General features: G+C 35.8%; 1 protein-coding gene across 8 annotated transcripts; it reads left to right on the top strand.

Annotated features, from left to right (window-relative positions):
- Nucleotides 1–391: 391 nt before the first annotated feature.
- On the top strand, nucleotides 392–16,051 carry LOC128238466 (uncharacterized). 8 transcript variants are annotated; one of them, XM_052954417.1, is made up of 10 exons: nucleotides 392–651; nucleotides 4,635–4,775; nucleotides 4,863–4,956; nucleotides 5,882–6,691; nucleotides 6,980–7,003; nucleotides 7,962–8,153; nucleotides 9,054–9,272; nucleotides 9,764–9,872; nucleotides 10,553–11,043; nucleotides 12,640–16,051. In XM_052954417.1, exons 4-10 carry the CDS (start codon nucleotides 5,911–5,913, stop codon nucleotides 13,548–13,550), a joined length of 2,727 nt encoding a protein of 908 aa, XP_052810377.1. In that variant the 5' UTR covers nucleotides 392–651; nucleotides 4,635–4,775; nucleotides 4,863–4,956; nucleotides 5,882–5,910; the 3' UTR covers nucleotides 13,551–16,051. The 8 variants fall into 8 exon arrangements, with proteins under 8 accessions (XP_052810377.1, XP_052810372.1, XP_052810375.1 ...); XM_052954412.1 differs by having other exon boundaries at nucleotides 4,635–4,716; XM_052954415.1 differs by having other exon boundaries at nucleotides 4,635–4,716; nucleotides 5,910–6,691.
- The last annotated feature ends 2,504 nt before the right edge of the window (nucleotides 16,052–18,555 follow it).

The following is an 18,555-nucleotide window of genomic DNA, read 5'->3' on the forward strand; positions in this document are numbered from 1 at the left end:
TTTTTATTTTTTTTGTCTTGGAATGAGCAATATTTTGCGTAAATATCTGCAAACCAATTATACAAGACTGCTGACCAAAGATCAGATCGCATTTTTTTCATAATTCCGTCCGAAATTAATGTTTTATGGCTAAAACTGTTACTAACGGTTTAAGAAAAAAACATAAAACATCAATTTTTTAACTTTAATATAAAAATCTGCGATCTAATTATTGTCACCAGTCTTATATAACTGGTTTTCATTGATTTTCGCAAAAAAATGGCTCGTTCCAAGACAAAAAATAAAAAAGTTGTCAAAACGTTCAATCTGTGAGAGTGCAGCTTTAAAACATTGATACTGTAGAAAGCAAAGACCAAAGGTCAAGAGTATATACCAGAAATATCACAATTTTTATAAACTTCTATTTATTGATAGGCTTTGGTCATTCGGTTATGAAATATTTTGTGATTTTGTGGAGAAATATTACCTAACACTTTAAATGTAGAGACTTTTGTTACAAATAATATGTTATAAATTTGATTAAGTAGGTGTTTCCGGTTTCATATTGTGGGCGATACACATTTACGCAACAACACTTAAACTTATGAAACAAAGGAGAATATATGAGCCAAGGATTGGTCTTATAAGAAGAAAGGAAACTTGTACATGAAGGTATTGTTTTAATATTGAACAATTTATTTATGTTATCCATATCTTTATATTCATAGGTTGAATTTTTTCATTGCTTTTAAATTGTCAAGCCTAATGAGGCTATAATTAGACATGTTGCAACGTGAACGTTTAAAATATATCATCAAAAGCTACCTACTATAGTCAGTTTAGCTATTGTCGGCATACTGTTTGGTGTATTACAGTTTGTAATTATGTTTTGTATTTATACTTAAATTAGGCGTGGAATGATTTGTTTCGCAAACGTTCAAGACCGAAAAAGCTTGTTAGTTATTTGTTTTCAGTATGTTTTACATGTTCTTTCTTTACTAAATGATCCATTTAAAATTGCTCCAAAAATACATTGAACAATTGATGTCGTCAGATTACATTTTTTTTTTGAAGAAGAACTTAGCAAGAAAATCATTTCGAACTTCAAAACCTAGATAGCATGCATCGTATAAAGCAAACGTTATGCTACTTTTTTGGCAAGTTTTCACCAAATACTAGTAAACCAAATTACATCTCATTAATACCGTAGGGTTTTGTTCATGCCATTAACTATTTGCTCTGAAATGTGAACTATTTTCTACATACATGTACTAGATTTATACCTTTATCTGATTTTTGCCAAGCCAACAGAGCAGTTTGAAGAACAACTGCATAAGATTTTAAATAACTTCATTGTTAAATTATCATTAAATATCAGCACGATGAAACTTGTCACAAACTATATGTAATGTTAAACATTAATTAGTAATTCATAAATACCTTTCCGCTCAAATCTTTGGGAACCTAGAGTATACCTAATTGTAATTCAGGTTTCAAACTCGAATCTGTTTACATCACAAAAGTAGAAGGGACTCGTTCACTGATTTTTTTTTTGTTCTAACCGCGTCTAATATAGTTTCAATTGTCAATAGCGTTACTATCGCATTTTCTGAAACAGTTTTAAATATATATGATAACATTATAACTTCATTTTGATGATGTTATCATTAAATAAACATTTACAATTATTTCACACATAATTAATATTTTCCATGTCTGACCCTATAAAACATGAACGAGTCCCTTTAAGATAATCAAAAAGCGAAAATTGTACGTCAAATCAACGTTAAAATATAATTTTGGTTCACTTGCAGAAAGCGTGAGTATGTCACACATCTGTAAACGTATACGGGTGTAAAAATCATTTTTCATATATTCATATAGACAACTTACAAGGTCCATCGACCAGCTTAAATGTTTTGTCTAGGTAAGATGGAGTACCGCTGCACATGTCCATCGTCCGGCTTACAGGTTTCTCTAGGCAAGATTGAGTACCGCTGTACAAGTCCGTTGTCCCGCCTACAGGTTTCTCTAGGCAAGATTGAGTACCGCTGTACAAGTCTCTGTCCCGTCTTCAGGTTTCGCTAGGCTTGATTGAGTACCGCTGTACAGGTCCGTTTTTCCGTCTACAGGTTTCTCTAGGCAAGAATGAGTACCGCTGTACACGTCCGTTGTCCCGTGTACAGGTGTATCTAGGTAAGTTGGAGTACCGCTGTAAAAGTCCGTTGTCCCGTCTACAGGTTTCTCTAGGCTAGATTGAGTACCGCTGTACAGGTCCGTTGTCCATCCTACATGTTTCTCTAGATATGATGGAGTACCGCTGTACAAGTCCGTTGTCCCGCATACAGGTTTCTCTAGGCAAGATAAAGTACCGCTGTACAGGTCCGTTGCCGACCTACAGGTTTCTCTAGGCAGGATGGAGTACCGCTGTACAGGTCCGTTGTCCGGCCTACAGGTTTCTCTAGGCAAGATGGAGTACCGCTGTACATGTCCGTTGTCCGACTTACAGTTTTCTACAGGTAAGATGGAGTACCGCTGTACAGGTCCGTTGCCGGCCTACAGGTTCCTCTAGGCAAGATAGAGTACCGCTGTACAGGTCCGTTGCCGGCCTACAGGTTTCTCTAGGCAAGATGGAGTACCGCTGTACAGGTCCGTTGTCCGGCCTACAGGTTTCTCTAGGCAATATGGAGTACCGCTGTACATGTCCGTTGTCCGACTTACAGGTTTCTACAGGTAAGATGGAGTACCGCTACACAGGTCCGTCGTCCGGCCTACATGTTTCTCTAGGCAAGATGGAGTACCGCTGTACAGGTCCCTTGTCCGGCTTACAGGTTTCTAAAGGTAACATGAAGTACCGCAGCAAAGGCCCGTCCTTGGCATACGGGTTTCTCTAGGTAAGATGTAGTACCGCTGTACAGGTCCGTTGCCGACCTACAGGTTTCTCTAGGCAGGATGGAGTACCGCTGTACAGGTCCGTTGTCCGGCCTACAGGTTTCTCTAGGCAAGATGGAGTACCGCTGTACATGTCCGTTGTCCGACTTACAGGTTTCTCTAGGCAAGATGGAGTACCGCTGTACATGTCCGTTGTCCGGCCTACAGGTTTCTCTAGGCAAGATGGAGTACCGCTGCACATGTCCGTTGTCCGACTTACAGGTTTCTACAGGAAAGATGGAGTTCCGCTGTACAGGTCCGTCGTCCGGCCTACATGTTTCTCTAGGCAAGATGAAGCACCGCTGTAAAGGTCCGTCGTCCGGCCTACAGGTTTATCTAGGTAAGATGGAGTACTGCTGTACAGGTCCGTTGTCCGGCCTACAGGTTTATCTAGGCATGATGATGTACCGCTGTCCAGGTTCGTTGTCCGGCCTACAGGTTTCTCTAGGTAAGGTGGAGTACCGCTCTTTTGATACGTCGTCCGGGCTACAGGTTCTCGAGGTAATATAGAGTACCCCTGTACAGGTCCGTCGTCCAGCTTACATATTTATTCTAGGTAAGATGGAGTACCGCTGTATATGTCTTTCGTCCGGTTTATAGGTGTGTATAGGTAAGATGAAATACCATCGAACAGGTCTGTCGGCCGGCCTTCAGGTTTACCTAGGTAAGATGATGTACCGCAGTATAGGTCCGTCGTCCGTTTTACAGGTTTGTCTAGGTAAGATGATATACCATTGTACATGTCCGTCGTTTGGCCTAAAGGTTCCTCTAGGTAAAATGGAGTACCGCTGTACCGGTAGCTGATATGTTTTTCTGGGTATTATGGAGTACCACCGTACAGGTCCGTCGTCCGGCATACAGGTTGTCGAGATATGATGGAGTACCGCTGTATGGGTCCGTCGTCCGGCCTACAGGATTTTGAGGTGTGATGGAGTACCGCTGTATAGGTCCGTCGTCCGGCCTACAGGATTTCGAGGTGTGATTGAGTACCGCTGTATAGGTCCGTCGTCCGGCCTACATGATTTCGAGGTGTGATTGAGTACCGCTGTATAGGTCCGTCGTCCGGCCTACAGGAATTCGAGGTGTTATGGAGTACCGCTGTATAGGTCCGTCGTCCGGCCTACAGGATTTCGAGGTGTGATGGAGTACCGCTGTATAGGTCTGTCGTCCGGCCTACAAACGTCTCTAAATAAGATGGAGTGCCGCAGTCCAGCTTACAGGTGTCTCTAGGCCTGTCCTGTTAGGGGCATATTCATATGTTGAGGGAGTTCTGCAGCCATAACCCTCAGTGTATTTATAGGCCCGTCCTGTTAGGGGCATATTCATATGTTGAGGGAGTTCTGCTGCCATAACCCTCAGTGTATTTATAGGCCTGTCCTGTTAGGGGCATATTCATATGTTGAGGGAGTTCTGCAGCCATACCCCTCAGTGTATTTATAGGCCCGTCCTGTTCGGGGCGTCCATAGGCCCGTCCTTTTAGAGGCTTCTTGGGATGCTTACTATGGATTTTTATTTAAAAATAGGCCTTAACATTGTTCGTGATACGTGTACGTGTGTTGAGATTAAACCTATCGATTAGTATATCATTTAATCAAACTTTACTTTTCAAATTCTGTCTATTTGTCCAACTATCTCTTTCAGGGTTAAGGGCCTTGAAGTTTTGGAAGAAACAAGTTTCAGTTTTAAATTCAATAGTTTTACAGCGATATCCGTTTTCATTGCAGCTACGTGTGTTTTCCTAATAAGAGCCAATCAGCGACGAAGTCAAGTTGCCGGAAGCTCGAAAAATGTCAACAACCGCTATGAGTATAACTTTTTTAGCCAATGGTTATTTTGATTGAATATGGATTGTTAACGATTGAAAGGTTAGTTGTGCCATATGCATTTATCAAAGTATGTACATATTTTTAAGCGGCATTATTTGGAACATGTCGTTTTTGTATGTTTTACAGGGACATCATAGTTTAATTAAGGAGTCGATGCTTCTTTGCATCATTTCGTTTTGTTTCTCGAAAGAAGTGCCAAGGGTTCTTTGTCATTAAAAAGGTAATTCACTTCTTTTATCAAAAAGGTATAAAATGTTCAGATTTATATCGTGGTGTAAAAGAAAAGTAAGATCAAACTAACTTTACCGGATTTTTGGTATGTCCGAAGAGGTGCTCATTTCCATACTGATAGCCATTTGTGTCCCTAAGAGGTTTTCTTTGTAAGTATTTGGTTACTTATGACATTCAAACATCATTTCTGACAAGATAATGAGACAATATCTTGTAGTATTAGGCTTAGGCCGTCGAGTACAATCCGTTTCAGGACTTACTCTGACAACTCTAATTGATGGTTCTGATTCCTTTTTTTTCAAATGGTTTCGGTGAATGTGAACCGAAAGCTAACACATATAAGGTCAAAATTGAAGTAGGTCTCCGTCCTTGTTTTATATCATGACTTCGCGACGGTAATTATTGAATCAGAATTGACACATATTGTTTGGTTGCCAGAACCTTTATGCATATGATTTAGACGTATGTACCACTTAAACAAGATATGCTACCAACTGAATTGTTCGATTATGTCACTTCGGCCATGAATGACCCTTCGTATAGAATATCTTATATAGAATTGTACAGTGGGGTAAGCTACATGACTCGTGACATCATTTCAGGTACTTCGGCAACTTTGTTAACGGCGTTCAAGAGTTTAAACTATTCTAAGTTTACGTATACTGTGCTGTTATTATAACCCATGTTAAACGGAAACCAGTTTTCTTTATATGGTCGATGCTTTTTCTTACGACTGATTATTCATTTGGGCCTCAATTCGAATGTTCGAAATGGATGAATTTTGGGAACTAACGTGATCGGACTTCACACAGTTTGTAACAAACCCATTGATCTGGTCACTAACAATGTTTCCGCTTTTGATATAGTTACAACCTTTAATTTGAATCGAATAGTAACTGGTATTTTTCTTAAAGGTTTACATAACAAATACTCGTAACACAGGATGGCAGATAGACTAAGCGATGTGGATCGTTTCAACAACTTCCTACAAACACTTATGCGCTGCTGCGTAAAAGTTATGAGGAAACTTTTGTCAAAGTTGGTTCAAACGCTTGGATATCCATATGTGGACAGATTTCTTTCAAAGGAAAAAACACACATACAAAGGATGTCATATGCTTCTTCGCCAAATATCCAGGCGATTTTATTTCCTGATACACCAACTGATATTGAGCAGTGGGATTTTTCGCTGCTTAATTGCATTCTTAACCTTATCCAAAGGAAGATAATTATCCAGGAATTCGGAAATCCTATTGATCCAGTGCTTGAGAAGAACAAAGCTCAAGTTACTTCAACACCAAAAGGTAGAGCATATGAAACAACGCTGTACCCAACGCTTGGAAGACCAACGGATACAAACAAATGGTCCATGCCAGTTTGCTCTTGTCTTCTATCAGTGTTGTCGCCAAAGCCTCAGACATTACTTGTTACAATAATGGAATCGTTAGATGACATACGGGAACTTAGAAACCGCCTTTGCCATCCTAAAAACCCTGCAATGACCTCATCAGATTACGAAAGGCAAATGCCTGTTTTGAGAACCTTTATTGACGAAGCACTTGCATACCTTGGAGATGATGCTGTTGAATCTGAAGTAAAGACGGAAATGTGTGACATTGAAAATGGCAAAATGAAAACCTTTCTTTTGATTGATCAAAGTCATCTTCAACAATCATACGACAATGACAGGGACATCATTCAACGATTAGACAATATAGAAAAAGGTACCTCGACCTTGTATTAAGTGTCTAAAAAGTTTAACGTTTAAAGTGGAAAGACGTGCAAGATACAAGTATTTCGAATGTATGAATGTTTGTATATTAATATGAATAATGTATTATTTTGTAATTTAGCATTGCATATTTAGATTTCCTTCAAATAAAACAAATCTTGTAAGATACGTACAGTAATGAGAATGTACGAACATGAAATGTATCTACAATTAGTGATGCATCGTTTTGCAGGTCGCCTCTGATTGATAATATTTCTCTTTATGTCTTTTATTATTACAGCTGTAAAAGATATGCCGAGTCAAGGTAAGAATTTTAGAAAAGATATTTCAAAGATAAGATTTTTGCGTGTATTTACTATAAGATCAATTAACATTAAAATCAATTTCAGATATCTGAATTATAAGGCCTCGCTTAAAATAGTTATCATTATGTCTGTCGTTTGTCCGTCTGTACATCTGTTTGTTGTCCTTAATATATTTCTAAACCATTAGATATCCACTTCAAACTTAGCTCATACAATCAGTATGTATTTATGACAAGTCATATAGCTCCACCTTATGAGTATTTAGATCTATGGCTCTTTATAAACTTATTCAAATTGAGAAAATCATTGTGTTAAGCACTTTGAATATAAATAAAAAAATCAATAAAAAATTCAATATCTGAAGGAAAATGTTCATTAACAAAAAGCAGCTATTTTTTTACTTCATGGCCGATATTTGAAAATAGAAATACAATTGACTTTCAACAAGCCTTCCAATTTCCCCCCCCCCCCCTCCCAGTCAAATATGATATCAAATTAGGCCATGTTTACAAACATGTGACATGATTTTTTTCTGTTTTGAAGAATTGATGAATAATAGCCTTATTGTTTATTACGTTTTGGGAAACATGTACTCGCAGAAACTTGTACTCGCAGAAACATTTACTCGCAGCTTGCAATAAATGTTTTTTTATGATAAACTTTGAAAAGTTAATTATTATTTATTTTTAGGTAAAGTCAATTTGAATAAATAGAAACAGTTTCATGAATAGAGTACAACCGGGTGTCTGTAAATAATTTCTATTTTTGTATTGTCACAAACTGAACCGATTGCACGTTGTAGTCGAATTAACCTTTCGAGTCATTCCAATGTTCAGTGTGGAAATGGTGCAATAACATTTGCTCATTCGAAAAAAGATAAACTACAGTACTTTTAAATTACGTTTATTTTACGATAATTCTTTGACCCACATGTTCATTGTATAATTTTATTTCAAGGTGAACTGAATTTGTTGGTGTTCTTTGGAAGGTTAGCTAAAGAACAAAAAGAACTTCTCTATGCGAGTTATATTGAAACATTTAATGAATGTTTGAAAAGCAGTTTACCTGAAGCAGAAGAAAATGAGGAATTAACGCAGCGTATCACTCTTGCTTGTTGTAGGGCTTGGAAAATCCTCGACAATCCATACGGCAAGTACATTATTTTAAAAGCAAGTACTAACATTTACTTTTACTTTTTGTACTGTATAAAATTAATTAAATGAGTTGTCCTTTTGTCAGTTTTGTTTTTATTTTATTTTTATCCTATACAAGTTTGTGTCCGCTCTATTTCTTACTACGTTGACAGGGATACGAATATAAAGATAAAACATCATTTGACAAAAAAATGATGTTAACCTTAACCATTATTTTAAGATAATAAAATGAACGTTGTGCACATGCGGCAAGAGATAATATATACGATTATAGCAAGGCATAATACTATGTCTTAAATGAAGCTCGAGTCATGCCCCTTATTCAACTTTAAGGAGACAGACGAGCGGGCCGCTCTTCTTTTATACCACTATAATAGCGTGAATAACATCTTTACACTTGGTACACATGTTACAAGATATAATATTTACATTTAGAGCGAGGAATATAACTCTGGCTTAAATAACGATGGAGTTATACCCCTTGTTCGACTGAAACGAAACAGACGAGCAGGCACACGTTTTCTGCAATAAAACGTTAAAAAGATATGTAAACTTAGTTCACATGTTGCAAGAGATATTACATTCCTGTATAGAAAGCAATATCAATCTGGCTTAATAAATCTCGTGTTGTGCACCTTTTTCGACTATGCAATAATAGCGTTAATAGCATCTGTTCTGGATCTTGAGCATCTGCAGGCGGCCTTGTAATGTGTTCATGGTCTTACAAGTTCTACGTACTTGTATTTTGTGTGTGCAGTTTTTCACGCCCTCCCAAAAATGCGCTATCCTTTTGTTACTATGTTAGTCACAGACACGCACAATCGTAGATGTAAAATAATAAGGCCCAGTTTTCCTACGGCTCATTCAGAATTCATTATTTTGTGAATGTTTTTAGAAGGACGGCGTGTGCTTGGTGTCCGGCGGAAGTGCATAGAAGTACAAATTGGCTTTGACAATGTCGTATGCATGTGGAGTTTCATCAAAGACTTTTTGAATGGAAGACTGGAATCGGCATTTGAGCCAATGCAAACATTGCTTAGGAGGCAAGAAGGATTTGAAAAATTGGAATTAACCGTCAACGTTCCGGACATCTTTTCAGTGTTAATGCAAATAGGTACGTGTATTACAAATTGTATATGTATATTTAATAAGTATGAACTACACAATTAAGATTATGTTATGGTTTTTATGTAATAAGAGCATTACAACACACGCGAAACAACCGAAAACATCCCTTACATGTTAAGTTTTTGATAAGTATTACCGAATACTTTGTACAATTGTCCATTGAACGATTTGCGAGACCCACGCTTATAGATGGAAAATATAAAGTCGAGCGTAGATCTTAGTGTTATCAAGAAAACAAAACCATACAAGTTTTCGGCTTACAATGCCTTCAGGATGCAATCAATTGTATCTGGCTTGAACGAGTAAATTTGATGGATATAGCACTATGAAAATACGATTTATATCCATCAATCACATAGGCGCAATACAAAATCAGCTATTTTATTGACATATGACCAATTGATACTTTTACTATTTTGAGCTTTTGGGTGATAATACAAACGACTCTTTATTAAACGTTTTTATTTAATATCAAAGGTGAAGCAGTCGAGATGGACATTGGCTCGGTAATGTATATGCTGGAATTGTTTTCAGACGTTTCCAATCGGAGGACACAAACTTCACAAGAAGAAGTCCAAAATGTCAGGTAGATTTTGTATTTGCATTTGGCGCGTTGTTGCGCCTGACTAATCTACCATCTATGTCAAATCAGCGGCAATACATGTCCGGTATGCAAGAATAATGATTCTTGTATTTATCTTTTGTAACGAATGGATGTGTTCAACAGTAAATGTGAATCATTGTTTAGACGGTAGGCCGCAGGCCAACATACTTTAGTACCACAGATCCCTTCTGCATGTCGATTTGTGTTACATTTTCACTGCCAAATTGCACATTTTGGTGCATTCTTAATGGAGAATTCTTGAATTAGGACAAGTAGACAAACTCGCCATTATTATGAGAAGACGTGAAATGGTGAATTGAAAAATAAATGAATGGATATTCACCATCAGAATCACAGTGGTAGTTCAGAAAAAATAGTTTGTGGTATATGGCTTAGCCTTTGGGGTGTAATATTTCGTCTTGCTCATTATCTGCTTATTTATATTCATCCGATTTTTGCTGCATTGTTGTTCCTTTCGCTAACAGAATGAACCTTTATGGTGTTTATTCTTTCAAGGGAAATCATCTTGTGTGTCAATTACTCATACAGAATTACAATAGCACACTTGGCATAAATTCAACTTGAAAGTGTCATACTTGTGACAAGTGTTCTTAAGTCCACTATATTATTTATTTTATCATTGATCTTATGATTGCTTCCAGTACTCAGACTGGGCCAATCAAGCCTGATGGACCAGAAGAGACTGTAGTTGAAGAAACAGACCGATTAGTTGTTGCTAAATCTAAAACGTTCTCGGAGGGATTTTCTTTTGACGAATTTGGAAAACGGGTTATGACTTCTACATCTCAAGAATATGAAAAGGCCGTTGAGAAAATAACTATTGACGGACCTGTACAACAGGTTAAGCCTTTGCAGATGGAAGGATCTAAACAGCCGGTAGAGGAATGCATGATAGACGAATCGAGTGGACATAGTTTGACAGCGAGTGAATATGAAAAGTCCATGGCTTATTTTTCGACTGATATGTCTGAAATAAACAAGGAATTAGTCAGTCGCTTTTGTGAGCCTTGTTTACAAGATAAAATTAAAAATCAATGCGTTGTCAAATGCAAAGAATGCGACGAATTCCTTTGCTCTGATTGTGCCCGGGTACATGGGAACATGAAGATGACCAAAAATCACATTTTAATAGGTATGATATTGCATGGACCATTTTTATTCTATATACATTCTGAAAGCTTTGTTTAACAGCACTGGCATAATATAGTCCAATATGCTTTCTAAAACAAATTTCCCAACATTCTGAAAGCTTTGTTCTACTGCACTCGGATAATATAGTCACGTATGCTTTCTAAAACTAATTCCCCAAATCATCGATAGGTCCGAAGGTTAGTGTCAATATCACCGCTTTCGTAATATTGTATTGACGTCATTTCCTCTTTAAATACGTGAAGGACCGAACGTCTTCAAACATGTGTTGTTGTTTGTTAAGAAATTAATATAAAGTAGCAAGTTTTTCTCCGATGATTTAGATGAAATCAATTTTGAAAGCTTATTTAAGCATTTCTGATACAGAATGGTCCTCTTTTAAATCATATCATTATTTAGTAACATATCATCTGTTAAACTTTCTATTTTGAATGTTTTAGAAATTGTATAAACATCAGCTATTCATCAACACTAAACTGTATTACCATTAATCGGGAAGTTCGCTGATCAATTACCGTCTGCATGTTCAGTCAGCACCTTTTATTTTATGCTGCTCAGTGATATCTTGTGTTTTTTCAATGTTGTGATTTGCGTTTCGTTTTGTTTCCCATGCATATTGCTTGAACAATTTCTTAAAGAAAACATCATACAATGATATCATAACGTTATTAATCGCACGCGATTTCCCAAGTTTCTCAAATTTTGTCAACAATTTCTCGTAATCACAATTTGCGAAAAATATTGTTGTCTGTAAATACTCGATCAAATAAAGATAATGGATATATATTGGAAGGATAATCACAGAAATGTTGTACGTACCTTGTATGTACTGAAATAGTATTGGTATTGTTCTGCTGAATATATCCAGTTACAGCATTTTAAAATTGCATGTCTAAACTTTCGGCTTCGCCGCTATGGCCCTGCAAATCAACCAGCTGGCATTTTTTAACACAATGATATTATTTAGACAAGATTAGTGCTATAATTAAAAATACACCTTTTATACACACATATACCTTAAGGAATGATATCGAATGTCTAGTCAACGCATTTATCAAACCGTTTCTCCATTTACGCTGACATTTTGTTTATAAATGCGTCATCAAAATGACGCAAAAGACATATTTTCGGAATGTAAATTAGAAGAATAAAACGTGGGTTATATAAAACTATTAAATCTTATTTCTAGATACCGTTGTTTGATAAAAGATGTTTTGTTTAAAGGAAATAAATGAATGATCTTTTTAAAATGTCGCCAGAATTGGTCACGGGACCAACTGATCCTAAATAAAAAAAGCGTTGCCAACTGACATTATGTAGCAAAGTCTATGATGCACTCTGTTATCAGTTCGATTTTTATGCAAGTGCCAGAACACATTTTACCTTACAACAAAACTCATCAAATACGCTCGATATATTATTTTCGAAAAATGAACTTATGTAGCCCGGGATTGTATAAAAATATGACTAACTGGAGTTATAACTAAGTTACGGCTGATTGTTTTCCATGAAATATGCTATTCTTCTGACGTTAGACGTGTTATGTTTGGTTGGTATATAGTTTAACTTTTCTTTACAGCGAAACAAAGTGATGATCTCGGCAGCCTGTCCTTCATCCCAGCCCCAACCCAAGACTTGACCAGACTGACGTTTACCCAAGCCCCAGCCATCTCAGTAAAGTCTCCCTCTGACCCGAAGGACTGCATCCTTACCAGTATGCTTCTTCTGCCTGAGAACAGACTGCTACTAACTGATTTGGGTAACCATAAAGTAAAGCTGCTTGACCTGCAGACCAACATCCTGGTGTCGCAGGTCAGTGTAATGCCAGGTGCACCATTAGACATGTGTCTCCTTCCTGTGGATAGGGTGGCTGTTAGTTTAGACGATGGTAGTATTAGGTTCCTGAAGACACGGGAACTACTCTCCCTTGGTGATAGTATCAAGGTAGACATTGACTGTCGAGGTATTGGTTACTATAATGACCGGCTAATAGCTTCCTTTTCGAGCGGAAAGGTAAAGATGATGGACATGGCAGGGGAAGTGATAACAATGATTTACAGGGATGATAGTGGGAAACCAGTATTTTCAAATCCTCGCTACCTCATAGTAGTGCTCCATGAATACCAAAAAGCAGCCATCTATGTTTCGGATTGTGGCAAACACAACATCACTAAGCTGGACATGGACCTGAACATCCTCCAGATATTCCACGATCCAGCACTCAGAGGACCACAATGCATCACTGCAGTGGGAAACCAGCTGCTTATCTGTGGAAGGAATAGTGACAATATAATAAGCTTAGAATTGTCCAGTGATCAGATGACGCAACTACTTGGACAGAAGGAAGATATACACAGGCCAATAAGTGTTTGCTACAGTCAGCAACAGAAAAGGCTCTACGTTTCTGATGCATATGGGTTGAGTGAGTTGAATCGTCCAATTCAAGTATTCAGTGGCAATGAACAAATAACAGATTCTCATGCGTCATGACTTACCAAGTCATATATCTCACTGCTTTGAAGGTAAAGGGGATACCGTCTGAGCTACATCAGAATAGAGTCCATGTGATACCTGTCAATATTTCAAAACTACAGATGCTGTTATTCAATTAAAGCATAAAAACATAAGGTGTACAGTATTTTACAGATATTTAGTTCCATGCAAGATATGAGACTCATTTTAAGAGTTATAACAATGTTGATGCAAGTGGTTAAGAAGACTGAAAATATACACATTTAACGAAATAAATAACGTGTGACTAAATTAATAAATTTGTTAGGAGTATATTTTCTATTGTCCTTCTTTACTTTAATATTAATTTAGTTATTCATTGAGTTACTAATAAAATCAGGATTGATGTAGATTTTCGTCTTGTCTAAAGTATGTGTAACGTAATGATCTTATTAAGGTTTTTCATGATATAATTAGCTTTTAATTAAATGGATATTTGTCTTTATATTGAATATTTAGTAATTATCGTAGGTCATATTAGATTGTTAATGAATGCGTAAGTGGTTGACAGCCGACTTGGTACAAATGCACAGAAATGCATAAATTGTCATGTTAAATACAAAAACGTGTGTCAATTTTGCCTCATATTCTTGGTATTTAAGTTGGATCATTTTCTATGTAGAAGGGTAGAGGCCGGTTGAACTCCGGATTGAGTCCGGCTTGGACTTTAGTTAGGTTTTGGTAATGAGATAAAGAACGTTATATTGTACCTAGAACTTTATTATTATATTAAGAAAGAACATTTTAAATTAAGAACGAATAGAGGAACAATTGTTGGTTAATGACTTAGAGTTCTAGAAAGTTCTGGAGAGTTCTGTGGCTGTTACGCTACACATGTTACATATGGAGGGCTATAATGCTTTCAAATTTAACATAAAGGTGACCATAGTATGTCTTTCCCAGTGCTGATTGCTTTAATTAAAAAGGACCACATAGAGATCACTGAAGTAACATGTACTTATGATACTAATCTTAATCCTTCATCATCAGCGTATCAATGTGAAGCAACATTTGCATAATTGATTTAATTCTTGCACACGAAAAATTGGACAAAAAATAAAATAAAAAAACGTTTTCTGGCTGGGTCCGGTACTCACATGATTGAAGTAGGCGGAGTTCTTAATCGAAATCATTGAGCATTGAAAACATCTCTCAAATTAATGAGTTTCAAATTTATATTGACAAATAATTCAGAGCGCTATATAAGACAGATACGGGTAATTATCGACCGTTATCAGACCAGATGCTTGATTGGTGTCAATATCGGGTTATGAACGCAGTATGGCTGTTGAAAGTGGGTTGAGTCCGAAGGACTCCACGCGTACTTTAACTAGCTCAACTGTGTTCATATCCCGGATAATGACATCAATCATGCAATTCATTAATTATATTTAAATCTATAGTTTATTATTTATTTCAAGAATTTTTCAATACGTAATTTCATTCAAGAAAACCTTACATAATTATTTCTCATTCTGTAAATACATCGAGTCGACCGTAACCGGAAACAGTTTCGATCATATGACGTCAAAATGACGTAGACTTTTTTAATTACTTCATAGTTATTACGATAAATCACTTATTTATGTAAAATTTAATCATTTAAGACAACAATACATTGAACAATCATAAATAAAAACGTTTCAATATGTGGATTAAAGTTGTTCGTGGACTGCAGAAACTATAGAATAAAAAGAGAAACAACATTCATTTTATATCAATACGCAATGATTCGCGATCCGAACATAACTCGCAATTGGCGAAAGGCCGTTATTTGAGGATAAGAAGTTGAGGTGAAAATATTTAACTTCATCCTTATATTTCAGCCTAACTTTTACATGTATATATATATATATGTGAGTATGCCTTTATCGAGACCCGTTTGATCGAAGATTTCATAAAAACTATTTCTATAAATACACAAATACATGGAACAACTTCAGAATAAACTTCCTTTATTAATATTGAACACTCATAATTATTCATTTCCTTACACTGTTACATTTCAAAGTAATGTTTGAGTATCTCTTAGTATCAAGCTCTAAGTAGTTCTTGTATACAACTGTCTTTACTAAAGTTTCTCATTAAGCTATGTTATTGTCCATTAAGCATCTACTAGAGTAGTTTGTGACGAAGTAAGTACTTCATATATGCTTCTACAAGAAATCTTTATCAAGATTAACCTTAAGCGTTGTATGAGAAGGTAAATCCATTGTTCAATTGAAGCGGATGTAAAATCCTTGCAAGTTAAGTAACTTTGCGCTGCTGTTTTATCCTACAAAAATCATTTTGTTTACATAATACATAAAACAGGTTAAAGTATGAAAATGTGTTTACTTCATATTTCGGCAAATTATGAAATCAAATGTTGATTTATATAAACAGCATAGTTTCCTTATTCAGTATAGTCACGACACGGGGATTATTTCTATACTAAAGTTTAACTGGTTTAGTTTACCACCTACCACACCATAGCTATGTATAGGATACATCACGAGTAGCCGTTTGATATGGAATTTATCAGCGAGCGTAGCGAGTTGATAATTCCATATCAAACGGCTACTCGTGAGCTATCCGACTTAGACAACAGAGAGTGTATTACTTGTTTCTTAGTCCGATACCATACATTTGTATGAGAAAAATGTCATTAAAGCACAGGAAACAAACATTTCTGTAGTATTAAGAACGTCCTTGTAACATAAGTAGGTGCACGATTTGCACGAGATTTACCAGTTCAAATATCCGACAGAAAAACAGTTGTGTGTGAGATTTATCAAACACTATTGCAGGCCTATGATTGGCCGGCTGGAGGTAGCTGTTGTCTAAACTACTTTAGATAAACTCGTTAACACGTTCAAATCACTCGCAATGTCGGTCAAAACCATGCCGCAAGATCCATTTTTCGGCATGGTCTGGTACTCATTAAAATTGAACTAGGCGGGTAACCACTGTCTGGGGAATCTCTTTGACTCCTTCAAAGCATTCGAAGAGCTGGACCAAAATGGCCGTAATTCCCGAATTTATTTGAAAAGAATTTGGTATTGATTTCAAACTTAATACATCAACCACGACTCTATCTGTAGTATTATTTTTGTTATTGTCATTTTTGTTAATGTTTATACTTACTTTTTGTTCAGAGCCTAACTTGAAATGTCTTTGAGGTATTGACTTCAAAGTTCATGTACATATATATTTTATTTTGGAGAAGTGCAGTGCACAGATATTTATATGAAAAACTACCACAAATATTGCATTGTATATAGTCAGTGCCCTTTTATAATGTTCATAATAAAACCACATATGCAGACGGATTTCATTTAGGAGAAGATAAGATATTCTCCCACCTCAGATAAATAGATTCAAAAAATTGACCATGCTAGAAATTCTTATCTCGCCCACGGGCAAAGATAAAACAAGTACCCGTATGGAACATCACATTGTAATTACCTCCCTTGTTGAAAACTGTCGCCTGTAGCATCATAGAAACCTTGTCTTGTGGCAATATTTAGAATGCAAGTTAAATATTTCTCGCTTCAAATGAAGTATAAAAAAGTAACAAACTGATACATCAAGATTGTCCTTTATAATCAGAATTACTAACACTCAATTTGAAACGATTTTCCAAAAAAGTTCAAACTCATAATTTTCAGCATAATACATTTGAACATTTAGATGTTTTTACATTTGAAGATCAAGTAATGATCATGTAAATAGATATTGACACAAAGAGAAATCATTGTGTGTTTTAGTATAAGTATATGAATGTTGATTGTTTCATTCGTTTTACAGCTGTGGTGATGGTAAAGTCTTAATTTGTGTGATTAAGATTGCAGCTTGATATTTTCAACATAAGAATATCAAAAAAGCGCCAAGAATGAACATTCATTTAAGTGTCAACTGTGCTAACAAAGTTTTCGTATGATGCTAGTTTGATAGATTTTTTTGAGAAATCCGAGTCTGACTATGTTTATTTTGTATATGGTTTGGGAAATTTTAAAGTACCAACGGATCAAACACCTATATTTGTACAAAAATATCTAGAAATGTTTTTTAAGCAGTTTGGTAACTTTAAAGTTTAGTAAAATACGTGTCTGCTAGTGAAACAGGCCACTGGGTGTGTTGTATGGTTTGTTTGATTTAGTCAGAAATTATATTAACTACATGTTCCTTCATCTCTAATTAGGGTTAGTTTATTACATTGAATTAAACCCAAGTGACAAACATTTTTTTCTCAATTTTATCATCAGCCGATATAAGTGTACACCAATACCTGGTTTGTATTTGATTAACTAGTTCAACCACTGATTATGTTATTATTATTTCTCAAATAACAGTAGCTAATTATGTATATGTTATATAAAGTTTAGTCACTACTAATTTCTTTGCTGTAGAATGAATGGGTCACTTATATTTGCTATGTTTATAGAGTTTGAATTATTAAGTCACTACTTAATTTCTTTGTAGTATAGTAAGAATGTTTTGGTCACTTATATTTGCTATGCTATCATAGTTATATAAAGTTTAAATGATTTAGTCACACATATTTGCAATATTATATTTAGCTCGAATGATTTAGTCACTAATATTTGCTATGGTATATTGAATTCGAAATATTTTTTCACTTATACTTTCTGGGTTGTATTTAGTTTGAATGATTTGGTAATTAGTATTTGCTATGATATGTTAAATTTGTATGCCTTGGTCACTTGTATTTACAATGTTACATTCAGTTCGAATGATTTGGGTTTCTTATATTTTCTACGTTATATAAAGAATGAATGATTTGTCCAACAATATTTGCAATGTTATATGGAGTTTGAATGATTTAATCACTCAAATTTGCTTGATAGTGTTTAGTTTGAATGATTTAGTCAATGATATTTCCTATATTGTTTTTAGCTCGAATGATTTGATCACACATATTTGGTATATTAAATTTAGCCAGAATGATTTAGTCACTTATATTTACAATGTTATATAAAGT

This window comes from Mya arenaria, chromosome 6 (genome assembly GCF_026914265.1).
Source record: "Mya arenaria isolate MELC-2E11 chromosome 6, ASM2691426v1".
NCBI classification, from domain to species: domain Eukaryota; kingdom Metazoa; phylum Mollusca; class Bivalvia; order Myida; family Myidae; genus Mya; species Mya arenaria.

Bases quoted from the DNA above. Each gene is read 5' to 3' on its own strand.
- LOC128238466 (XM_052954411.1), top strand. From the start codon at position 4,735: ATGGTTATTTTGATTGAATATGGATTGTTAACGATTGAAAG. The intron at 8,154-9,053 runs GCAAGTACATTA...GAATGTTTTTAG, and splicing joins AATCCTCGACAATCCATACG to AAGGACGGCGTGTGCTTGGT. The intron at 11,044-12,639 runs GTATGATATTGC...TTTTCTTTACAG, and splicing joins CAAAAATCACATTTTAATAG to CGAAACAAAGTGATGATCTC.